This window comes from Pteronotus mesoamericanus, unplaced genomic scaffold, assembly GCF_021234165.1.
Source record: "Pteronotus mesoamericanus isolate MK-2021 breed Mesoamerican mustached bat unplaced genomic scaffold, CSHL_Meso_final contig_56, whole genome shotgun sequence".
Taxonomy (NCBI): Eukaryota; Metazoa; Chordata; class Mammalia; order Chiroptera; family Mormoopidae; genus Pteronotus; species Pteronotus mesoamericanus.
In genome coordinates, this window is record NW_026555201.1 from 32,455,625 (window position 1) to 32,482,164 (window position 26,540).

The following is a 26,540-nucleotide window of genomic DNA, read 5'->3' on the forward strand; positions in this document are numbered from 1 at the left end:
CCTGCAATAGCTGACAGGTCCTCAACTTTCTGAAGGTAAATTATTCTCATCTCTGGTCATTCAAAACCTGAAGCCCTGAGGGGAGCTTTCAACTGCGCATCAAAGCTGGTTATTCATACATTCTTCACTTAGGTTTACTGCTAGAGATCTTATCAGTAAGACTCTGGTTGGGCCTGGATACCCTGAACAGAGATAAAACCTAAGGAAAGCCCTTTCTTAGATTCTTGGGCAGATAGCAATAGCCAAACTAACATGTCCTGGTTCATCCATAGAATGGTGTATTATTATAGCCATTAAAGATAACCATATGAAGATAGATACATTGCTGTGGAATAGTCACTGTAATGTGTCCAGTTGGAAAAGCAGGTCCAATGCAGTATTTATTGTGTCCTCTCTTTTACATGGAGTTACATGTTTGTGTGTTTAAGTATATTGTATGGTAATTCTTATAGAATATTCTAACTAGGTTAATAGTCCACTAAATGCTCTGATCAGAAGTTGTCCTAGGAGCAGATGTTACTGACCACACCCCTTGGAGTATCATTATGCTGGGCGTATTCAAAGGCTCTCGGAAGCCTTGTGCTATGGAAATCTATTTCACTTTTTCAGTATAAGGTTTCACATGTTTGTAGGACCATGGAAACTTTCCTCACATAATAGCAATAGCCAACACTTATTGAGCATTTAGTAGGTGCCAGACAATGTTTGTAATAACCCCATGAAGTCTGCAATGCAATCCCCATTTCACATTGAGAAAACAATGTTAGAGAGATTATGTGACATTTATGAAAATCCCCCAGAATTGAATAGCTGTTTTGTGAGCTACAAGGAAATAACCCACATTCTGGTTAATTCTGGCTCAGGCTGGTGGTCTGCGCAGCATGTCCATCAGCAGCACTGAGAACTGTGAAGTGGCGGGCACGGTCATCCTCCGTGAAGTCAACTTAGAGTCAAAAGACATTCCTCAGGGGAGCTTGTTCTCCTCATAACCCCCTTCTTGAGCTCTGTTTCTCTAGCCTTTTATGAAGTTACTTATACTTTCTAGTACCTATAGCTTCCTGGCTTAACGAGTTCCACAGTTTCTTCACTGCCTGCCATGGCTCTCTGCCTGCAGGAAACGGGCCGTGCGGTGCTCACGGCCTGCCTCCCACCACCCTGCTTCCTGCTCTGCCAGCAGCCTGCGTCTGCCCAGCACGGTGCCTGCTCTGTGGTCTGCTATTTCCTGACAACTGGAAGAGGCAACTCTAGAGTGTGGGAATGATTTGAAAACGGCCCCTGTTTTATTTTCAACTCCATTGGAGGGGGCGTGAGCCAATGGAGCAGGAGCTGAGGTGATGGAGCTACCTCGGAGAAGGGTGTGGGAGGGTTCTCCTTGCCTCGCTTCCACGGCCGCTGACAACCTCATGCTCCTCCTGGATCAGAGCCTTTTGCCATTTCCAGATGCTCATTTCCAAAGCACTGTTGCCTGCCTATGTCTATATGAAACCAGCTGACCTGATTCCGTGATCCCTTTCCAAATCATCCTTGGCAGATCAGAAACCTGGCTGTGTATCAGACTCATGTGAGAGAGTGCTTAAAAATACAGATTCCTCGGCCCTGTCCTAGGCCTACTTAGCTAGAGTCCCGGCAGCAGGTGATTCTGGGAAAGTGCTTCCTACTTTGGGACTTCAGACACCCTGCCCAGTGTCATTATGGAGACATTTAGAGTTTGAGCCAATAAATATCTCTCTGTGGCCCTTTATCAGAAAAGGTGTGGTGGTTTTTCTGGTGTTGCTTTTAATTCCATCTGAACTGCCGTCATGTTTATTTTTAGGTGAGGAGAATTCGAGTTGCAAACTGTAATAAACATAAATCCTGTTCGGAGTGCTTAACAGCAGCAGACCCTCACTGCGGTTGGTGCCATTCGCTACAAAGGTATCTCCTGAATTCTTTCTCACCAACTCACATTTTCAAAGAAGTGTCACGAGGCAGAACACTTGTTGCCCAATATTAGCAATTCAATCCAATGACCTGGGGGAATTGATCTCTTTGCTGACTAAAATATCATTGTGTAATGCGAATTAATTCCCAGATATGTCCCAGCCATGTAGGTGCTTTAAATCATTTGACCCAGACCACTCAGGGTTGCCCACTCTCGGGGTGGGAGGGGCAGGTACGTGACATAAAGGAGGGTAGCCTGGAGCTGTCAGTCTGCTTTTACTTTCTACGGAGTACGGAGTTCTCCCTGGTGCGAGGGAGAGGTGAAAGGTGCTCCCTCAGGGGAGGTAGAAGAATAAGGATGTTTGAGATTTTTTGAATGAATCCTTATAATGTCACATACTTAGTTGGTGCAGTGGAAGCCTTATTATTGATGATGTTGTCTCCGAATGCCATACAACTGTGGGCCTGATGTACAACCTCAGGCTCTGGGCAGAATCTGCCCAGCCTGGTCTTGAATTACGATGCTCATGACCCATCAAGGCTCAGGGGCAACTTGGAGCGGCTTCCTCACCATGGTAGCTCCTAGCAGCACTGGGATCGGCCTGGTTGGATTTGCTGTTGCCATGGTAACCCAGTACTCAGGCTCTCACTATAGAAGCAAGGAGGAGAGAGCCTGAGCTGCAGCTCAGGCAGAGGAAGAAAAAAAAAACCAACCCTAACAGTGTCTGTCAGTTTGGCGCTTTCAGTTTTTAAAGGTAAAAAAGGATAAGAAAGAGTAGAACAGGTGCAGAGAAGCTGAAGGCGGAACAAGGGGCAGTTTGGAGGAAGAACAGAGGACTAGGAAGAGAATTTGGGAGCCCCTGAAGGCGGAAGCCAAGAACAATGAAGGGAGAGGAGGAAAATACAGTGTAAGCAAGAGGTTCAGGAAACGAACTAAAAATATGGGGATGGAATTAAGAGTTCACGGAGGAAGTCAAAAGCTGAGATGCCGCAAGACACATAATGAATGGCCTGTGCCTTTCACTGCGCTTCCTTACTGGGCTGTTTCTGTCAGAAACACTGGCAGACAAAAGAAGCAGGACCAGGAAGAATCTCATGAATACTTGTAACTGGGTGGGAAGGTTTTCTTCTTGTCGTTTGCCCAAGAGTAGAGTTTAGGAATTAACTGATCATGAACAACCTTTTATCGTCACACACCCACTAAGCACTTTTGCTGTCATCTTCCTGGTCTGTCCCACTTGTGTAGGTACTCTGTCTTAGTAGAGCTACATGCAGGAGTTTATTCAGTGACAGTGGTGGTGATGGTGGTTAAATAGCCACATATAGCTAGTGGCTACTCAGTTGGCCAATACAGGACATGGGAGATGTCCAGGCTGGTGACATGAATTTGGGTGTTTGTAGTGTTTAGGTGGGACGTAAGGAAGCCTTCAGACCAGACGGGGCAGAGGGTGTAGATTGAGGGCAGGAATCATTGAAGAACTAAGCATTGAGGTGGGGCGATTCTTAGGGGTCAAGAAGATGAAGAGGAAACAGGAAAGGGAAGAGAAAAAACTGAAGAAGGTGGCCCCTGGGAAGCCAGAGGAAGAAAGGAGGAGGAGATGGTCCACTCTGTCAGATCACGCTGAGCGGTTAGGCAAGAGGAGAAGAGGATTGATCCACTGGATTTAGGAAGTGACAGTTGATGACTGTGGCAAGGACAGTTGGGGAGGTGGTGCTCAAGCTGCAAGTGCAGAAACAACTCTTTAGAGGAGCTTGCTGAGAAAGAAAGCAGGAAGCGCTGGAGGAGAAAGTAGAGTCCAGATAGTCTTGCTGTTTATAAGCAGCAAGAAATAGCAGTGTGTTAGGGGCTATTGGGAAAGGTCCTGTAGGGAGGGAGAAACTGATAATACAAGAGAAGAGAGAAAATTTTGGAGCGTAGTCTTTCAGCCGACGAGGGCCAATACGATCTAGTACACCAGTGGGGAGGCCAGCCTCAGAGAGGAGCGTGGGGCAGCTCCTTCTTGGCCATGGGAGGGAAGGTGAGAATATGCGCCCGGGAGCAGGTGGGTGGTGGAGGCTCATACAGTGTATTTTCATATTGCTAACATTATTTTCAGTGACTTAAGACAAGTGAGAGTGAGAAGAGAGGTAGGGGGTGGGTTTAAAGGGAGAAGAGAGAAGGTGTGAAATAGAGTGGGAGAAAGAATGGAGATGGGAAATAGAGAATGATTGCCAGGAAACATTAGGGCCCCCCTGAGGTCAGCGGTCATGCTTTTGAAGTGAAAGCAGTAAGCGTGGTTTTGCTTTTCACAAGCCACGCTCAGTTCTGTGGGCGAAGTCACAGAGAAGGAGGGAATTCGGTAGAGCCGCGGTCGGGGCTTTGTCAGGAAGTACCTAAAGAGGGGACGGAGGGGCCTGCGAGCTGAGGGTGCATGCAAGGGGTGTCCATGATGTCGATGTGGATATTGATACTTAAAAACAGTGAACTCTGGGTTTAAGCTCTATGTGTACTCTAAGGAGAGGAGTGACGGATGGGAGAAGTGGTAGGATCTGTGACTGAAGTTGCAGTTGGGGAAGACTTGCTGGAGCTAGGGAACTGGAAAAAGGGACGTAGACCGTGGGGAGCTTGAAATTAAGGTCGGCCCTGGAGTGGGCTGCAGGGAAGCTGTGGTTTTGATAAGAACAAGAAGGTGAAAGGAAGAATGGGAGAAGAGGTTGAAGGCATGGGGCTTCTATTGATGGTAGACTGTGAATTCCAGGCTTCTGAAAGTCTGCTCACTGATTCCCTTGCTTTGGCTCTTACTCCCTCACCTCTGCCTTTTAAACTCCAAACCAGATCCTGTCATTTCCCAGCTTAGCCGCCTCCACTAGGTTCCTTTTTAGAATTCAGTGTGACTCCCTTACTACTAGGGTCTGCCTATGAGGCTTTTCGTAGTCTGGCCCTTTGCTACTTTGCAGGCCTGTCTTGCCATTCTCCCTTTCGCTCTACGCCAGCCACATTGGCTTCCTTTCTGATTTAAAACTATCCTGGGCTTGGTCCTGCCTTGGGAACTTCGCATTTGCTGTTTTCTGAGTCTAGAATATTCTTCCCCAGATCTTTCCACAGCTGGCTCTTGCTTGATCGTGAAGTCCCAGCACATACACGTCTCCGTGGGATTATCCAGTCTGAAGAAGCCTCACCTCACTCACAATGACAACACTGTTTCATTGTCTTCATGGCCCCACCACTATTTGAACTGATCTTATTTCTCTCCTTCTTCCTTTATTAAAATGTGAGTTGCATAGGGACCTTGTTTTGGTCACTGCTGTATCCCCCCGAATCTGGAACAGTGCCTGGCAGATAGTAGGTATATGTTAAATGACTGGAGTGGACTGAGTGATTGGGAAACTCTACCAAGGGCAGGAGACTTGTGCGTTGAGATCATAAAAACGCTCATCAGCTGTGGACTGCTGGCCCTTCCCAGCCATGTCAGATTACTTGGTTTCAGACTGGCTTGGTTCTGGCCTAAGTTTAAACAAAACTAAGCTTCGGATCTGTGACTCACACTAAGCTCCCGGTACCGTTCAAAATTAGGAATTCTAAAGGGGGATGTTTTCTTATAACTGTAGAGCATCCCACTGTGTTTATTTTAAATGCCACAGATTTATTTAGAAAAATAACTTATTTTCTTTGTCGAGAAGGTTGAGCTTTTTGCATATGAGTCTAGAAAGTGGATTTGTTGGGGAGGGTGGGGCAAGAAGATGATCTTCATCTCCTTTTGATGGGGTGTTAAGAATAGACATCCAGTATAAGCAGATAAAAAGCAACTAGATAAACAATGAGCTCTAAAAAGTCTAGTATTTTATTGTTGGAACTTCAAATCCAACCTGTGATGAATTTGTCTGTGTGGGTGGAAAGTAAATTTTTGCAGACTGAATATCTTGGGTTTGGAAGCAGTTTCTCAGCTTCTCCCATATTGCAAAGCATAGCACATGTGTTCCGTTATGGATTTCCACAAAACTGGCAATCCCGAGCCAATGAACGGGTGAGGTTCCAAAAGTTCATTTGCAAGTTTGGCGCTCAGAACCCGTTTTCCCATAGAAACAATGTCATCAATTAAGGACCGGTTCCCACGTCAGCCCACAAAATTCAATTTATTTAATTTCAACAAGTATTTATTGAATGTCTACCAGGAACCCAATGTGGAAAGTCAGATAAGTAGGTGATACTGAGAGAGGTCAGTTGCTATTCTTGGGCTTAAGGAATTCACACATTAGCTAGGAGACAGACATGTCATTGGCCAATGTTTCTTCATTCAGTTGTACATCCAATCAACAGATACTGTTTGAGCACCTACAACGTGCTCAGCCCTGTGCTAGGTGCTTGGGGTACAATTCTTTCTTGCCTAAGTGGAACTTGCAACTTAGGGATGTAGATAGGTCTATTAGTCAGGTTTCTGCTGCAATAATACTAAGTAACAAACAAACTTGTAGCCATTTACAAGAACAAACATTTGTTTTCTGAGGTTTTTTTTTGCTCATGGTTCAACTTTAACGAGAGTGGAGGGTTGGGGGGCTCAAGCTACGGGTGGAGAGTTGGATTAGCTAGTGAACAATATAAACTGCGAAACAAAATAGAAACAGAGGCATGAATACATGGAATAGTCTGACAGCGGTCAAGGGAAAGGGGGGGTAGAGAGACGGGATGAAAGAAAATGAAGGGGTTAAGAAAAAAATGTATACATCGCACATAGACACAGGCAACACTGTGGTGATAGTCAGAGGGAAGGTGGGGCGGGGGGATAGGTGGAGGCGGGCAAAGGGGAGAAAATGGGGATGGAAGAAGACTCCGCCTGGGACAGTGGTGCATGATGTAGTGTGAGAATGATGTTTTATTGAGTTTGTACACTTCAAACCTGTGTGGTTTGGCGAACCAATGTCACCCCAATAAATTCAGTTAAAAAAAAAGAGTTTGATTCAGGTCTGCGTCACATACCTCCCGTTCTACACATGCCCTTCTCATGGCAGATAGCAGAAGCCCAAGGGTCTAAGCTAAGTTCTGTAGCTCACTCAAAGCCTCTGCTCCCGTCATGGTTGCAAGCCAGCCACGCCGCCAAGCCCATCATCGGTGGGGTAGGGAGAGATGCTCTGCCTACTCTAGTGGGAGACAATGCAAAGGGACATTGCAGAGGCTGTGGATGTGTAATTCTAGCACAGAAGAGAGTGAAGAAGTGGGAAAAATAATCCAGTCTATTTTAATAAGTTAAGGAACTACCAATCTACCAATGAGTAAATAGAGTATACAAAGGGTTGGCACAGAGGAAGTGGAGAGTTTCATGAGAGCACATGGACACTATGTAACCAAAACTTAAAAGATCAGGGAAGGCTTCCTGGATGGATATCTAAGCTGGTCCTGAAGTGTGAGCAGATATCAGCCAAGTAAAGAGGAGGGAGGGGAAGCTGGCTCAGGGAACAGGCTGTGCCAAGGCCAGGAGCTGTAGGACAGCGGGCCTGGCGCTCAGTAGGGATGGAGCACGCAGTCTGGCAGGGGGGTGTTGGGAAATGAGGGTGGCATGACAGGCAGAGGCAAATGAGGCTGGGTCTTTTAAGCTATGTTAAAGAATTTGGATTTTGTTGGAAGAACTTTGGGGAGCAATTGCTGGGCTTTAATTAGAAGAGAGACTAGATCAGATGTGTGTTTTAGAACATGCAGAATAGACCAGAAGGGACACTGCTGGAAGCTGCAGATCACTTAGAAGGTGGTGGTAAACCAGCAGAGACTAGGGACTGAATTAGATGATAGTGGCAATAGGAAGAAGTGGGTGGATTTAAGAGCTATTTGGAAGGTAGACTCAACAGGACTTAGTGATTAATTGGATTCCCCTTTGAGTGTGACACACTAAAAATAGGGCCAGAAAATGAAACATAAAATGTCGAGGTGTCCGCTGTTTTTCTGGAAGATGTATTGTCTCCCCTTAGATCTAAGCCCTCACAAAGAATATAAAGAAATGATACCCAAACATACACTGGACTCTCCCTGTGTTCTGGGCCCTGGACTAGGCACTAGGCTGGAGCCCAAACAACGGGCACCCAAGTCAGATGGGGAGGGCCTTCCATCAGCTGTCAGGGCTGAGTGTCAGATGGTGCCGTGGTAGCGTTCTTTTCCCAGCAGAGTAGGACTTTGGTGTTGAGATTATAGGAGGAGTGCGGGTGTCTGGCTTGGGTTCCCAGAAGGACACGGAGTCATTGGGGAGCAGGGTGCGGAAGCAGCAGCCCGTTTGGGATGCGCAGCCATGCAGGCGTGACCCTCACGCTGGCAGCGGGAGTGGTGCCGTAGAGGAGGAAGGATGCATGTCCTGGAGTCAGTTCACTTGGTATCGGGTCCACATTTCTGTGTGGCCTGCAAGTTTTTCATCTTCTCTGTGACTCTCCTTTGCTCTAAAGCAGGGTTGTAACGTTCCAGGGTTGCTGAGAGAATCAGTTCAGATAATGTGCATAAAGTCCTGGGCATGGTACTTGTTCATAGTAAGTACTCAAGTAATATCAGCCATTATGGTGGTAGAACCCCAAAGGAGAGAACCATTACTTGTAACAGAGGATGAGAAAGGTTTTGGAGAGGATATGGTATTAAATTAGGCCTTACAGCCTAAGAAGACTTTCCCCATGGGATGGAAAATGTGGGAAGCACTTCAGGCAGAAGAACCAGCCCAAGAAGAGGTCTTCTGAGGGCATGGCAGGTTGAGTTCTGTCACTGCAGTGCAGGCTCCGGAAGGCTGGGTGGGACCAGGCTGTGAAGGGCTCTGAGCCTGGGCTTCATTATTTGCTGCTGGGAACTTACTGTATTAAAGGGTTTTTAGCAGAGGGCTGATAGGATCATATTTTGTTTTAAAAAGATGATTCCGAAGGCAGTGGAGAAGATGAATGAACTGCGTTAACCTGAGCATTAGCGGTACTGCACTGCCCTTCCCTACCCTTTCCAGGATCACTTTCTTTTGGTACATTTTGTAAACGGTGGCTTTATCTTACGTATCTTCCAGAATCTTCTACCTGGCAGCTATTTCTCCAGAGTTCACGTACCTCCTCACCTCTCCCGACACCACGACAGAGCTCTGCTTGCCTCGGTCCCAGTCATGTAATGAAACCAGAGCTGGGTCCTCTTTAGAAAATGTCCACACTCTTCTTTGTTGTCCCACTCTGTAATCCCCGACCCTGCACAGGATGTGTACCGGGTGGGGACAAATCCCCCACACATGCTAATTATAAGGTGTCTGTAGGCTCTCCTCGATTATTTTTATACATTTAACATTTGTCCATATTCTTCACGTTTCTTTCATGGTGACAGTTGGTAGACCTTTAGGCAGCCCCTGGTAGCAGTTTTTAGGTCTTCAGCTGCTGGTAGTGTATTCTACACGTGAGACTGTGAACAAGATTATTTCTCAACTTGGCCCAACAATGGGACTCTGTGGCCAGTCTCCGTCAGACTTTCTGAAAGGCTTGGGGGGTAACAGAAGGGGATTTTGAAAACAGAAGAGAAAACTGAAATTTGAATGCTAAACATATTTGTGCCTCAGAATAACAATCAAAAAGAGTTAAGTGATTTGCTTACGGACACACCCATTTCCTTGCGGTGCTGTTATCTTGAGGCCTGCCTTTCTTCTCTTCTCCAAGAGACAGTCTTTCCTCAGGCCTCCCCAGGGCTAGTCATTAACCAGAAGGGCAATGGGCTGTTGTTGCCCTAAAACTTGACCAAGACAACCCATGAGGCTTGGTCACCCTTGGCCACATTCTCCTGAAGCCTGCGTTACTGCTGTCCAGTCTGCCATCATGAGAGGTGGACATTGTGCAGCGGAGACGGCCACTGAGGGTCTTTCAGTAGAGGGGTCCAGCAGCTGTGCCCACTTATTCTTCAGAATGCAGTTGAGTGCCCCTCCCTTAGGAAGCCTGCCTTGAGCCAGGCCAGGCCAGGAGACAGGGTCTGCATGCATGGAGGAAAATATGTTGTGTCCTGCACATTCCAGCCCATGGTCCATTTAGACCTCCTGGTACCCTATGAAGTAAGTACTTTTACAACTCTTACTTTAGAGGTGAGAAAAGAGTCTTAGGTTGTGCATTCGTTTCCTACTGCTGCTTCAACAAATTACCTCAGCCTTGGTGGCTTAATACATGTATTTATCTTATGGTTTTGGAGGTCAGAAGCTTGCAATGGTTTCACTGTGCTAAAATCAAGGTATTAGAAGGGCTAGGTTTCTTCTGGAGGCTGTAGGGACAATTGTTTTCATGTTTACTGTAGCTCTGGGGGCAGCCGCATGCATTCCTTGGCTCATGGTCCCTTCTCACATCCTCAAAACCAGCAGTGTAGCATCTTCAGGTCTACTTCTCTGACTCTGACCCTCCTGCCTCCTCTTTTAGGGACCCTTGTGAGTACTTTGGGTCCATACTAATAACCCAAGATAATCTCCCTGTTTTGAGACCCTTAACCACCTCTGCAAGGTCCTCTCTGCTGTGTATAGTAACATACTCACAGGGCTCAGAGATTAAGTAACATACTCACAGGTCACATGGGTATCTTTGGGGGGCCATTATTCTGCCTGCCAAGGGTTGAACAAGTAGTGGAACCAGTTTTCAAACCTAGGTTTAGCTCTAGCTGCCAAGCTAGTACCATTACCTACCTCTGTAGCACAAGGGAAGAGAAACCAGAAAGAGACATTATCCCTTATGGTTGTCGGAGGTAAGGGGAGAGCCTGGTCCAAGTGGACTCTTCATGAATGACTGATTATGCATAAGAAAGAGAATGGGATTCAGGGCCTACCTGAGTTGTAGATACCATTTTGCCTTGAAAGTTAAGCATCCATGCATTTATTAATTGAGCATCTAGTATGTGTCAGACTTTGTTCTCAGCACTAAGATTCTCTAGCAGTAAAAAATACAGTCCTCAATCCTTGCCCTCATGGAGTCCTTCCAGTGAGGTGCATTAGTTTCTCAGGACTGCCGTAAGAGATGACCACAAACTCAGTGGCTTAAAATAACACAGGTTTAGTCTTTCATGTTTCTGGAGGCTAGAAATCCAAATTTAAGGTATCAGCAGAGCCATGTTCCCTCAGGTTCTAGAGGAGAACTCTCCTCCTCTTCCAGCTCCTGGTGGCTCCTGGTGTTCTTGGCTTGTGGCAGCATAACTACACCTCTGCCTGTCTTTACATAGCCTTTTCTTTTTGTGTGTCCAAAGTTGACTCTCCTTTTTCATATCAAGGTACCAGTCATAGGCCGCCTTAAATCCAGTATGATCTCATCTTGAGATTCTTAACTTATTACATCTGCAAAGATCCTGTTTCCAAATAAGGTCACATTCTAGGGGTCTAGGTGGACATGAATTTGGGGGGAACATTATTCAACCTACTACATGAGGGAAGGTGGACAATGTAAAAATTCAGAAGGAAATAGAGAGCATGTCAGATGGCAATCAATGCCATGAAGAAAAATAAAGCAGAGGAAAGGGTAGGGAGTCCTGGCTGGAGACAGGGGAGGTGGCAGCTTGCAACTGGGGAGGCCCTGGAAGGTCTCATTGAGAAGCGGACATCTGAGCCAAGACCTGAAGGAGCACATTCAGCTTTGGGGATGTCTCCCTTCAACAGGGTGTGGCTACATTTACCTGAGTGGCCAGGAAGACAGTTAGAGACAGACGATCATTCTGATTCTGCATTCATTCCTCCTTTCCTTCTAATCCGTGTCTGAAATCTGTGCAGTGACACTCCTTTACAGTCCAGTGAGGCTCTAATGACAGCAATAATGTTAATAATGGGATTTGGGCGGGGGGGGGGGCCCTCCTTCTTGTGTGAGGGCCCCATTGTGCCGACTAATTGTATAGAAGCAAGTAGGACAACGGTCTGTGGGGGTGGAAGCAGTGGGGAACAAAAAGGAATAGTTATTTGGGAGTCCTCAAGGCATCAGTGAATTAGCCTGGCAGAGAACTAACGCGCATCCGGGTTCCCGAGAATGCCAGAAGGGATTTGGGGCCTTTGAACCCTGGAGAGCGGTCTTGGGTAAATCGGAGTCCCCTGGGTTCTTCACTATATCAGCTGTTAGAGGGGCTATGAATAAATCCTACTTACTTCAAAGCAAAAGGTGAAGAGGGAAAAAAACCATTAAGGGCCACAGATGCACCCTGTGTATCCTGACAGTTGACAATGGCCGGCACAGGCAGGAGGCTCACCTTCCACAGAAGCCAGTTTTGTTTGGGAAAGCAGGCACCTGTGGTCCTCAGGCCTCAGCGTCCAAACTGCTTATCTGTGCCATCTCTTTATTGATGCTCTCTGACTGGGAACAAGTACCATTAGGAACACCCCTTTTAGTAAATATATGTTTTAATGGAATAGATTTTTTTTTTAAATGACCTTATGTCAGGCAGCAGGCACTTTCATAAGTATGTATTGATTGGCTTTAAATTCCTCAAATGTTTTCACTTGTCTTTGTGACCTGGCATTTGTCCTGTTCCCAGAAACTCCACTGTGTTCTTTCTTTTGTAATGTTTTATTCTTTTTGAATGCTTGTGTTCTGCTGTAGTGAGAGTAGGCCATTTCAGATATGCCACACGTAGTATTTAATATTGCTTTCGGGAAATCAGATTGTTATTGCCACCTGTTTACTGACAGGGAACCAAGGCCCAAAGAGGCTAAGGGATGTGCCCCCTGTTATGTGAAGAATGCGTGTGAGAGCAGTTTGAACCCAAGTCTCCCTAACTCGAAGGGCGTCATTTTCCCATCTTTATTTCCATGCTACCTGTTTTGTTTAAATGCCTCACTTTAATTCTCCAGTTCAGGGTATGCATTTGGAAATAAAAATTCCAGCTTTTAGCACACTCATCACCCACAAAAGAGCCAGATGAGGTGAAGGCCACACATGCCCTTTGTGTGAGCGGTTCAGTCTGCAAGTGTGTTTTCTGTGTGCTAAATAACTCCCAATTTCACGGCAAAGGCTGGTTTTCCACCATGCCAGTTAACAGGCCAACCCAGTGAAGAAAAATCAATGGAACAGCTTATGCTGGTATCATGGAGACATAGCCAAGAATTTAGTCACTTTAAAATTTAATTTTTAATCCAATTCAGCTAACGTTTGTTGAATGCCAGTAGTGGGCCAGGCTCTGTACTAGGCCCTGGGGGAAACACAGATGAATGAGGCTCTGCACCGCAGAAGCTCGCAGGTTAGTGCGGGAAGCAGGCACTGAACAAATAATTTCATTACACCATAGGAAGTGCTCTCGTAGCTGGTGCTCAAGGTGTGGCGAGACCCCCAAAGAACCCTTTAGTGTTGGAATGAAAGACAGCTGTGATTAAGAGTCTTCCAAGAAGGCTTGAACTGCATCTGCCTTTTTACGTGGAAAAGGACTGCTGAATGTGGACCCAGCCCCCGTGAGCGATGCAGAGGGCTGTCTGTTTAACCTTAGTGCCCAAATCCCTGTCTCCTCACTACCATTTTGTGTTTATTTGGCTTATGTCACTCACATTTTTGCCTAAATTCTTTTTACTTGCCTGTGTAATAAATATGACAAGTACTACTAATTATTTACTGTAAACCTCAGTTAAATAGTTACATGTTTTTGTAACAACCCCATGGGACAGAAACTAATATTAACTGCCTTTCTGCAGATGAAAAGCCTGAGACACAGAGATGGCATGTGATTTGCCCCAGGTCATCAGCTGGAAATTGGCAGAACCACTCTCCACTTCCTTCCTAAGTTCTAAGTAATCTGTTCTTTAATCAGTTCCTTGCAGAGACCAAACTCTAAGTAAATTCAGGGTCTCGGCACATGCTGCTCCTTCTGCCTGGAATGCTATTCCCATTACTCTTGTTGTGACTAGGTTATTGTCATCCTTGAGCTCTGAGCTGAAATGCCATCTTTCTTGACTAGCCTGTCTAAAGGGGTTCCTCTTTGCTATATTTTCAGTTCTGCAGAAGACTTACCTCAATTTGAAATTATTATTATTATTATAATATTAAAATCCTCACTCCATGATATATTGATTTCTAGACAGAAAGGATGGGGGAGGGAGAGAGAGGGAAACATCAATGTGAGAGAGAAACATTGATCAGTTGCCTCCTACACACACCCCAGCTGGGGAACAAACCTGCAACCTAACTATGTGCCCTAACCAGGGATTGAACCCACAACTTTTTGGTGCGTGGGATGACACTCCAACCACTCAGCAACCCAGCCAAGGCTTACTTTGAAATTATTTTAAATCATTGTCTGCTTGTTTGGTTTCTGTGTTTGTGCCTCACTGGCATATAACTCATTGAGAGAGGGACTTTAAGTGGCTTATATGTTGATGTGTCCCTAGTGCCTACTACAGTGTTTGGTGTCCAGTGGGCACTCAGTAAATATTTATGGAATGAATGCCAGATATGATACCAGGTTTTGGGGGCGGCAAGATGAACAAGATGGGCTTTCCCTTGGGGGCACTTACAGTCCAGTCAGAGAGAGAGGCAATCACACTAGCAGCTAATGCAATGTGCTGTATATACCAGGAGCCTGTGTAAGTTGCCATGGGGACACAGAGCAGGGAGTGGCTGTTTTGCCTGGAGGCTGGGCAGACATGAAGGAGGTGACATTGAATTAGTTGGAATAAGGAACACAATCTCACCAAGTATTGCAGGCACCAGGGTGTACTGGGCAGTAGGAGCAGACGTGCGAGGAAGAGCTGGGGATGCTTGCACTGCATGTGTTTATCAAATAACTGCTCTCTGCTAGGTGCGAAGAACTACGTGCTGTATTAGGGATCTGTGTTTTTAGGTGCCTACAGGCTAAATAGAGAGACAGACTTATCAACCCACAATTACTTGGCGATGCATTTGGAGAGGAAGGCAGGGGCCAGAGCATAGTGTTGGGGTAAAGAGAGGGGCGTGGAAGCATGTGTTCTAGGCTCCAGATCATGAAAAGGAGGTGAATGGATAGAGGAGCTTGATTTAGACAAAAGGGTGCCATTGAAGACTTTTAAGTAGGAAGTGATAGAATCAGCCTTGAGCTTGAGCATAACCTAGATATCAGTGTGAAAGCTGATCGGAGCCACAGGAAGTGGAAGGAGGGAGACCAACTAAAAAGTTCCTGCAGGAGGCCAGGTGGGAGGAGGTAGGGGAGGGTAGAATGCAGGAGACACCATAGAGCAATGCTTAGCATTAATAGATCATCATCAGCTGAGTGTGACCATTGAGAAAAAGAGCCAAACAAGGCCAGAGTTTTCTAACTTGACCCACCACTTTGATTACTGCTCCTTAACCAAGATTGGGCAGTGCTTCCCAATGTGCTTGACTGGGACTGACCCTCAGTCAAAAAGTTGGAAGATGGTGCATCATTCATTCCCATCTCGGAAAGTTGCCGAGCACACTAGCATATTCAGGCTCTGAGAAGTCCTGCAGTGGGGAAACTTAACCAGTGTTTCCCAGACTTTTTAGCAAGACAGCCCTCACACTAATACCCAAAACAACTCATAAGACACACTTTGAGAAATGCTAAGAAATGAAATAAAACCTATATTTTCCCATGTGGCTCATGCTGCGGGTGGACGTATTCACCGTTAATCTTGACATTTATGGTATGGCTATCCTGGTAAAATTTTGGGGGGGTTGGCATAAGAGAGAGACAATGAGCACCCGTGCCAGATCACTAAGATTTACACACAACACGCTGTCTAACCTGTCTGCACCTCGGTTTCCTTATCTCTGAAATGTTCCTTTATGAGGAAAAGATGGTGAGGATCGATGAGTTAATTCCCGGAAAGCCCTAGAAAGTGTCTGGCTCATCAGAAGGGATCAGTGAGTGTTAGCTTCTATGAGAGGCAACTTAAGGTGGTTGGTGAGACCATGGACTTGGAAGCTGAACTGCCTGGTTTTGTATCTCAGCCCCTCTGCTCACTAACTCTGAGACCTTGGGAAAGCAACGTGGAGCCTTCCATGCCTCAGTTTCTCCCATCTGCAAAGCAGGGACAATTATTGTCCCTACCTGTACGTTTGTCATGAAGAAGAAATGAACCAAATCACATTAAAGAATGTTACCTGGCATGTTAGCCGTTTTTGCTTCTGTAAAAAAACTACATTGCCTCTTTTACTAGCATAGTTTTACTAGTATAGTTTCTCCAGCAATGAAAATGACATTTTTCAGCTCTCTCAACAGTGTTTTGGTCTTGTATTTTCATATTCCCCTTTCCTGAGTCTGAGGCCTTGACTTCAGAGTTAGTTTGTCACCATAACTTCGTATTCTCTTCTATTCAACTGAGTTTGGTTTCTTCATCTCGTGGACTGACAATGTTAATCAAAGTCCCCTGGTTCCAGGAGGTGCCTGACCCCTCCTCTGGGCTCTGTGCCTTTCCTAAAAACATAGACATCTGTTTCAATTCACTTGGCAGAAGACCCTGGGATGCTCTTGTAGCAAAACATTCCCCTTGATGTGGACACAGTTTCCTGTTCCCTCAGAGAGAGGCTGGATTCTGTCATTGTAAAAAGTTTTCTGATATTATATCAGTATAGAATCTTTGGAACAGGTCACACCAACCCCCACCTTTAAGCCAATTACCTGATATTTAGTTATCAGTTTCCTTCAGGGACTGTCTGCTCTTGGAGAACAACAATTCCATTAGAGGATGCTGATGAAATTCGAGGGGCCAGAAGTAGAAGTTACATTTCTGAGTTCAGAGTTTCTATTTCAAGGTTGAGGAAGTGGTAAATTTTTGCTTAGAGATTCTAGCCTAATAGAGTCAATTCTCAAGGTCCCCCAACCTGGCCCATGGGCATTTCACCTACCTGGAAACTTCAGCTCCTTTTCCGAGGTGGGTCTCCCTGCTCTTTATGTTGGCATGAAAACAATTAATAATTTAAGCCATACCCATTAAACAGTAGAAATACTGTATAAATACAATACTATAATAATAAATTTAAAAGTTGATCCAGCTGGGCACTCTTCCCAGACTACCAGCTGAGCTGAAACACAAATAAGTAAAGAAGAAAAACTGCTATATAATGCAAATGGCTGCAATCTTATTGTTTTCTGCTACTCTTTTATTGCAAATATATAGTAGTGAAGTAACATTATGGATAAATAGGTTTTGTAGACTAACCTGGAAACCTAATCACTGTTTATAACATTATTTCCATGGGGAGAAAAGTGTATTCCATATTACAAACAGATGGTTTGCAAGCAAATTTTTAAAAACACATTGGATTTGTAAGTTGGGGACCTCCTGGAATTTTTACCTGTAGTTGGATATTCTGTATTCAGGGCTAGTGATCCATGAAAATTTGAGACCTCTCAGAACCCCCCGCCCCCTCCAAACCCTTGTTACCCTTTTCATCCTTGAGACTCTGCCTCACCCTCTTTCTTCTCTGCTCCCGGGATCCTCATCTCTGTCGCCTGGTCCTGGCCAAGTCCAAGCCCTCCCCTCCAACCATTGCTGAGACCCCAGGAGGCCAAGAGGAACTCTGAATGTCTTTATCCTTCTGCACCTTATTGAATGGCAGCTAGGGCTCACAAGTGGCCATGCAGTGGAGTGGCCAAGCGTGTGCTTCTGAAGCCAGGTTTTGGTCGCTTGTGGCTGGGTGACCTTGGCATGTTATTGCAGTTCGCTGAGCTTCAGTTTCATCCCTGTTGAATGAGGTTATGTGTGGGCTAGTGGGGAAGTGCTAACTGTGAACACTCAGACCAGCACCTGACCTGGGGCCGTGTCCCCTCCATGCAGGTGCGTGGTGGGGTAGTTACTAGAGGGCGTTAGGGTTTAGACAGAGTTCCATAAACCCAGGAAGCAAACCCACAGTATAAGAATAGTTTCAGAATTCTACATAGCAAACTTAGAAACAAATGTCTGGAATCACCGTGTTCATGAGTTGGGGCAAGGGTATGTTTTAAACATACTTGATGGGTGGGGGAAGCGGTAGTCCACGCACTGATATAGTTGAGTGGTAATATCAAACTCTTTTATTTTGAATACATTAAGCTCTGCAGCAGATTTTATGGCAAATGATAAGAACAAGCCTTCTTAAATAGTTGCATTCACTACATTGTTTCTACATACAATGTTTTTCACATATGGAAAGTTTTGTGTTGTTTTTTTTTAAATTAACTTATTGGGGTTTTTTTTCCCCTTCAGGCAGCCATTTCTTTGCATTTGACATAGTTTTATTTCTAAGTTTGCAAATATGCTAGTGCTGCACATTGGCCTTATCATGTAAGCAAGAGATGTAGCTGGATAAAGGAGAATAAAAGTAAAATACTGACTGGGGATTTTGGTACTTTTGGATAGACTCTCAGTTGCAGATGAGGCAAAGTAAGCAGAGTTAGGTAAGGAAAGCAAATCTGTTTCCGCTATATTCTCCAGAATGCGCTCATCCCATTCTGAATCCAGTTTTGGTCCTATCTGTGGCCCAAAGAAAATGAAGCCAGTTAAGAAACCCACCTCTCTGGGAGTGCCTCATTGAGGATCCCTCACATCAAACCTTGTGCCTGACAATGTGATTTTAATTTTATTTGGGCAATGGCTTAAAAGTTTATGTACTTGACCATTGCTTTTTTTTTTCATTTTTAAAAGATTTTATTTATTTAGAGAGAGGGGAAGGTAGGGAGAAAGTGAGGGAGAAAAACATTGATGTATGAGAGAAATATCAATTGGTTGCCTCTCGTACACTGCCCAACTGGGTTGCAACCCAGGCATGTGCCTTGACCAGGAATAGAACCGGCAGCCTTTCACTCTGCATGGCAATCCCCAGCCACCTGAGCCAAGCTGCCCAGGGTGGCCACTGCTTTTGTTCAGACATAGGACTCAGAGGGTTAGCTTTCAAAAGGGATCATTTCAAAGTAACTGGTTTTGTTTACTAAAACTTGGGACCTCTGGGCTCTGTTCCACTCCTTAAGAAATTTGAATGTGTGGGTAATGTGCTGTCATGAAGATTTTGTAATTTGTAATATTGGAGAAATAATAAGACACTGTTGCTGGTTGACCATCTGGTTATACATTCTTGGTTTCATGGTTTGTTTTTTTTATTTTTTCAATTTTAATTTTTAACTGATGAGAAGCAAGGGATGGGAGTTTAGAAATTTCAAATTTCAAAGGTGCTTTGTAAATAAGAAATTCATGTTTAGTTGCTTAACGTGGTTAGATTTTATTTTTACCTTACACAAAGTAGGAAATGAAACCTTATTTTATATACTAGTATATGTGTATATATATTTGTGTGTGTGTGTGTATATATATATATATATATCTATAGATAGAAATATATATATATCCATAGATATATATATTTGCAGAAGATAAACTAAAAACTTCCACTCCTAATTTGTTCCTTCTCTGGCCCCAGATGTGAATTTCTAACGTACATTAAAAATAGCCTTAAAAAAATAGTCTCATTACTGTAAGTAGGAATCAGAAATAAATCATGAGGGAACTCTAGAAACAAAAATCGCCAATAGAAAGGACCTATAGAGATTTCATATTTCATTCATTCGCTCAAACATATTTATTGAAACCCTAGTATTTGCATATCATGCTGCCAGACACTGAAGGATTTGCTGAAGAAACATTAAAGACATTCTCTTTTCCTTTAAGGAGCTCAGGGCTTACTTGGGGAGAAATGACATAGACATATGAAACAGTTAAGTTGTAATTCAAGGCAGCATATGATTAAATACCAAAATGTGTGGATCCGACAAGAAATGCTATAGGAGTTCAGAAAAGGGAGTGATAACTCAGTGGTGCTACTGGTGTCTGCCTACAAATTGGCAAATGGTAGCACTATTTGTCTGAAATATTTTACACTTGTTTTTTTGACAGCCATAGGCCGTGACTCCCAGGCAGCATTAAGAGCCTACAAAAATATTTGTGCTCCAATCCCTGTAGAGCTGGTGTTCTTTTTCCTCCTAGGCAGAGGAAGTGCCTTATACAAACCAGAGTGCACATGACTGGCAGGTAGTTTTTGACAGTCATAATCTCTTTCAATGACAAAATAAGAAACCAGCCTCATTCTCTGTTTTCCAGTCCAGTGGTATTTGTCCCTCCTTTGCAAACTCCCCCTGACATTGAAAGGTGGTTTAATTTGAATTTAATGTCCATGACAGACAAGCTAGCCATCAAGGGTCAGATAAACTTATGGCTTTGGGAGAATTGCTGATGAAATCCCCATGGTCATGATGTTGGAGAAGGAATTAACACAGATGTAGGTGATTTCAGACACAGACATGCTCACTGTAAGCAGGGTTCCCCTAAATGTCATAGTACGATGTAAGAATATTGTACATATGAATAATATGTACATAGTACATAGTAAGAATATTGTGCTGGTGGATGATGTTTAATGAAAGTTACTGGCTTCCTGTTCTATTTTTGTCATATTCAAATTAGCACAGAGTCAAAGACAAGCCATGCAGCCTAAATTCTTAAGAATTTAAAAAGAGAGAGATAGAGAGAAAGGAGGAAGAAGAAAGAAACACTTGTAAAATGTCAATGCATGTCAAATGCACTATTTGGGCCCATATCTCATTTACTCAGATCCTCTCAGGGACTCCCCACAGCAGAATGGAGTTATGATTTAGTTGCTTTTCAATCTTATGATTCATGAATTTTCAGTTTCTTTTAAAACTCAATGTCAGTGGTTCTTTCCGACCCCTTCATTTTAACCATAGGCCTCAAGGAAGCATAAATAACAGACATGTTTTGCTTTTAACTTGACGTTATTCAATGAAATGTCTGTGGAGTCCAACATCATTTGAAAATAACACGGCACTTGATGTTCGTTCTTTTTATCGGGTTGGCAGCCCTTCCGGTGAAGCAAGAGTTGCCAAGTTAGCATGACTTAGAGTGACCGAGACACCAAGCAAACCAAGTGGTCTTGCCACTCCGCTTCTGATGATGTTTATCGAAGTAGTTGGCCCTGGCCACAGCCTGATTTATTTGGGGCATCCTCTGAGCTGGCCGACTTGCGAAAATGGCCCTGGAAGGTGTTTCCCCCATATCTTTTGATATACTTTGGTGTATCTGAATAAATGAGCACATAGTTACAGAATATCTTATCAAATTCTTGGGAAGACTCTGCCCTTAATACATTTTTATTTGATTATCATACTGCAAAGCACAAAATAGCTTTTTGTTTTTAACTACAGAAAAGTTACAATAGGTTAGTGTTCTGGGAGTGAATTGCAAACCTAAGATGTATACAATATATAAACCCTTTCTTGGGCTATTCTTTGCTAGGTTTTTCTAGAAGGGAGCACTTTAATTTCAGAATCCATGAGAGGATGTGCTTTTGGTGTATTTGGAGATGTCGTCTTGAGAGATGACTCTCTGCCCTGAGACATGATGGAAAAAACGCTCTGCTGTTTTCCTGTTACTTTTCGTGGTTTTAGCATCTCCTTCCTATTCTTGCTCAAAGTCAATAACCCCCTGTACAAAGTCTGGTATTTTGTACCGAAGCCAGTATGTGAAAGTTTAAACTAATGCATGTGCGGGGTTGCTGTTTTGTTGTCCTTTTTTTTTTTTTTTAATAGGTGTACTTTTAAAGATGATTGTGTACATTCAGAGAACTCAGAAAACTGGCTGGATATTTCATCAGGACCTAAAAAGTGCCCTCAAATTCACATATCTCAAAGAGGTAAAGATAAGGTAAGAGGAAAATTTTTAATTTGTCTTTGTTGTCTCATTTTGCACCATTGATGCTAACTTCCTTCTGTGCGTAAAATATCTGTTAGCAATCAAAGACGCTTAGTTAGGAGAGTCATTCAATTAGTTAACTTACGAAGAGTGCCATACACTCCATAAGGAGCTAGGGATACAGCAGAGACCAAGACACATTATGGACCTGCCCACATGGAGTTAGTTATCTTGTGGAGCGGCAGACGACCCTCAATAGTTGAATTTAAAGAAGAGATAGACTTTTTATGTAGTAGGAAAACATATTGATTAAAGAAATTCAGACTCATGGTCAATATGATGCCTTAAATGTGGCTTAGTGTAGAATTGTGTTTTATTTTATGGCTCCTTTTCCTTATGTGTTCCTAACATCTCTTTTATGAACATGGCTTCAATCAGTATTGACAGTGGGGAGAGAAACCAATGTGGGCAGTGAACATTGCAAGCCGGGTCCCTTGGAAAGAACCCAGTGGGCTCTTGCCTCGGCAGAACTGCCAATCAGCCCTGTCACTGGAGGGGAGAAAGGAAGAAATGAGTATATTCAAGCATTTTCTGATTCCCACATCAACCATGTCCTATTGCTACTTCAGCAGTGCTGTAAGGAGACATTTTCTCCCTAATTATGGCTCTTGTATTATGAATAATTGTACAGAATCCCCATCAACAGCCAGTTGACCTGCCTGTTGAGGTCCCTCTGTTTTATTTGAATGTCACATTAACAAGGAAATGGGCCACTTTCTTTTTTCTCTTACACTTTGCCATTTCAAATGTCAAGAACCATACCACTTAAGATGATTTAACTCTTAATAAAAGAGAGTCAGAGCATTTAATGAGTGATAAATAATAAAAGGATCAAGCTTTGAAGTCATAACTGATCAGAACTGAAGGATATAAGGTTTTTTGGTGGTTGCCTCTTTCTGTTGTCTTCCTGGGAGGTGTGTAAAAAAAGAACTTTCAAAGCCTTCATTCAAGCAGGACTGAGTGAACAAATTCTGTAACAAAGGTGCTTAGGCATCTAAGCATAGGTATGACCTAATATTTGTTTCTCTTATTGTTGCGGGGGGCGATGTGTTGCGGGGAGCACAGGGTGTGAGTGCTCCTGGATCTGAGGGTTACTGTCTGGAGCCAGCTGAGGAGGGAGCGGGGCTCTGAATCCCGCAAAGCCCGTCCTGGGGTTGTCATGGGTGGGGGGAATAAGCACGCATCATGTTTGCCAGGAGAGGGGACATGGCAACTTCCCTGTAGTGGAGGAGGTCCTGAACCCCCATGTCCAAAGGCCTTTATTGAGAACCATATGCACGGGGGGTGTCGGGTATGGATGCAAAGCTCTACAATCAATGTCAAAAGGCTGTCAAAATGTCAGAAGACATTGTCAAAAGAGGGAAGACATGGATAAGTTAAAATGTGAAAAGGTTGACAATGTCAAAATGTTGAGGAACACCAGAGATCTGCCTCAGGTCAAGATCTATGAATAATGTAAATCTCCTTCCCAGTATAAGCCGGTTATCATAGCTTATGAGGGAAGAACAAAGCAAGCTTCGAGGAACTTACTTCTAGGCCTGATTGTACCCAGGAACTGCCAGATCCAGTTTAGGGCTGTACCTGCCTTTAGTATTGTTTGAAGCCTGAGCCAGGCAGGTGGGGCAGAGCCACTAAGAGATAAAATTTCTTTCAGATAGAGTGAGGACTCTGGCCATATCTAAGCCGAGCCGAGGGGTGTGGACCTTCTTGCCCTTTCTCCTTGTCCCCCAAGTCCTTGTCCCACTGCCCATACTGGCTGATGTCTATCTTAGGTCTTCTCTCCTCGGAAGAGACCTTACTCGTCATCAACAACCGACCATCACAGGGCCAAGCAGGGTGATGTCAGGGAGGCAGGGGCTGTGCCCCTGCCAGGGGGACAGGTTTCGTCTCTTCAGTGGCCTGTTTTCCCAAGGCCTCCTTGATTATTTCCAGCCTTAGGGCTCTCTCAATTATCAGTGAGGCTACAGTCCCTGAAGCCAGGCTGGGCGTTTCCCAACATCTTATCAGTCTGAAAAATCTTTGTTGCTGATAGACAGTGATAGAAAATACCATGATCCTTGACTTTACCCAGGATCCTGATAAGTGGTTAAGATGCAGATTTTTTTCTTCTATCATCCTGAAAATTGTAAGGGTAAGAATTCAGCTGAATGAAGTGAGGGAGAGTAACTTGTTTATTAAATAAAAAGTACTGCTTACATAATTTGTTTACCTATCTTTGGGTTCACTAGTATAAATCAATCACCATTTATATTTGGTCTGGAACATACAAAAAATATTTACCACCCAAACAACCACCAGGACGTTCCTCCCTACCTCGAGTCCCACTGTGGTTTACCCTAATCCCTCTAGAGTCTTCCCACACAACCATTACCTCAATCTCTCCAGCTGATCATCACTCTCATGGTAAAGGAGATAAGAATTTAGTAATTTGAGTAAAGCCAGTCTCTGAAACCAACTCTGGGCTGATTATTTTAACAGGGTTGATAGGACATTTGACTGCATCTTTTGGTCATAATATTTCAAAAATATCTCTGTCCTGTGGTCATTTATGACTTATCTCAAAGTCTCAGATCTTTGTTTATTTAAATACTACCTTATCCTGACCTACAGAGATGGTGGTCCATGGTTTTCCTCAATTCTACATACTAGCTCCCTTCATGGAGTGTTCACAAACTGTCCATCACATGCCTCATAACATTCTAGTAACTTCCTAGGTACAGAAAAACCCCATATAATTCAGAGACTCTGTTCCCAAGAAGCTTCATCTCTTTACACAAAACAATTAGAAGATAGTTATTGTCATCCTTATTAAGAAATTGACATTAAAAATAAATATTAGAGCAATTCCAGTTATCTTGGAGGGATTTCCATGAGGTGGTGTTGAGTGAAAACAGCAAGATGCTGAAAAGTATGTGTAGCATGATCTTGTATTGATCAAAAAAAGTCCTTGTAGAAGTTAATGTGTATATGCCTCTATATGGTTATTTGAGAAAAATATGGAAGAATTCATTACTAGATTGTAAATATGGGCTTCCCTGATGATGACATGACTGAAGTGGTGGAGAGGGAAGACATGGATAAGTTAAAAGAAAGAAAGAAAAATGAAATCCTTGCAGACACAGACATAAAAAAGGATGTATGGCACATCTTGTTTTTGCATTATGTAAAATGATGTTTGTGCATACCCACAAGGAGATGTTAACATTCAGTAAAAATGGCTTATACTGATAAAAAACAAGTGAAAAGATGTAGAAATGAAGTGTTTCCCACAAACAGCATGGTTTCTAATAGAGAGCCACTAGAAACCTTCTTTTACAAATCGGAATGAAAACAAGAAATTTCGCCATCACTGATACAGTTGACACTATTTTTCAAGTTCTGTCCAATTCATTAATACAAGAAAAAAGTAATAGAAATAATTATTGTAATGGAATAGACAAAAATGTCATTATTTGCCACTCTTAAGTGGCTGTATATCTGCAAAATCTAAACACATTATCTTTGATAACTATTTAAATTAATAAAAGTAAAATGAAGTGCTAAGTGTTCAACAAGTATTTAAATATCAATAACCTTACATGTGAAATAAAACAAATTGTCAAATGTCCATTAATAAAAGATTCCATCCATTAAAACAACAGAAATATTCAGTTATAACCTTAAAGACCAAGGTATATACCCTATATTTAAAATTATTTTTACAAGGAGATGCATGTTGAAGACAACTACCAAAAATAGTAATTTTGGCTTTATAACAGCTTGTCTTAAGTGATTTTTAAAAATAGTATTTAGAATGTGGGGCAATGGTCTATTGAGGCTATTTATAATTCATGATAGGGAAACCTTATCAATTAAAAGCATAAGTATAAATAAAAATAAGAGCAAAAACATACAAGGTATTTTCTTGGAAGATATAGAAAACATCTTGATATATATCCAGACACATACTGTTTCTTGGCGGGAAGATAGCATAAAAATGTCACATCTTCCTCAATCTGTTTTCTAGATTTCATGTAATCCCAGTGAAATTTGAATAGACTTGTCTTAAAATTAATATAAATTCATCTGGAATAATATGAACTTCTCAAGAATATCCAAAATATATTTTGAAAAAAGAAAATTATTTAAGCAAGACCATTTCCATATGATTGTAAACATATATAGTGACAATAATTCAGCCCATGATTCTGGTATAAAAACAGGAAAATACTTTTTACTCTATTACATGAAATAGAGTAAAAAGCTGAGAAATAGATTTAAAAATTTTAAAGATCAAGTGCCATAAAAGAAAACAAAATAATTATTTTTTGAAAGGTGCTAAGCCAACTGGCTTACAATATGGAACTGTAATTCAATTAACATTTTATATTAAATACAAAAACAAAATTTAGGCTAATTAAGAAATTCATATGAAAAGCTGACACAGAAAAACTAACAGAAAATAGAATCGAGCATCAGATAATTCAGGAGTGTAATTTTCTTAGCTTTGAAGCAATAAAGTATGCAGTAACAAAAAAAATACACATACTTTTAAAAAATCTATACAACAACAACAAAAGAAATAACTAAAGCACACACTTTAGGAAACATTTTCAATAGGCAAAATATTAATCACAAGGTATTAAATAAAGCTAGGAGAAATTAAAAAGAAAAGCGTCAGGACACAGAAAAGTTGGACAAAGCATATATTTTCACCAGAAGAGGTTTAGAGAGTTTGCCATAGATATAGCAATATGTTCAGCTTCACCAGTTATCAAATAAATACAAATGGCAATGCCAATGAGCACAATCTTTTTGAAAAGCAGTTTGGCAATATGTTTTAAAAGTCATAAATATATTCATTCTTTGAAGCAACGTTCCAGGCTTAGAATTCTGAAGAATTAACTTGAAAGAGGAACATCCAGAAGCATACAGAGGCTATTGCAGTAGCATTCATAGAATTAGAAACCTGGAAATAACAGAACTATTTGGCAATCAGGGAAA

The 26,540-nt window shown here is 42.9% G+C and overlaps 1 protein-coding gene across 1 annotated transcript in view; it reads left to right on the plus strand.

Moving 5' to 3' along the window:
• The window catches only part of PLXNC1 (plexin C1), a 145,654-nt gene that overhangs the window by 40,738 nt on the left and 78,376 nt on the right, over positions 1 to 26,540 (plus strand). The window contains exons 4-5 of the mRNA XM_054580215.1: positions 1,814 to 1,914; positions 21,395 to 21,509. Of these exons, the coding sequence (XP_054436190.1) occupies positions 1,814 to 1,914; positions 21,395 to 21,509 (216 nt within the window). The remainder of the gene's footprint in view (positions 1 to 1,813; positions 1,915 to 21,394; positions 21,510 to 26,540) is intronic.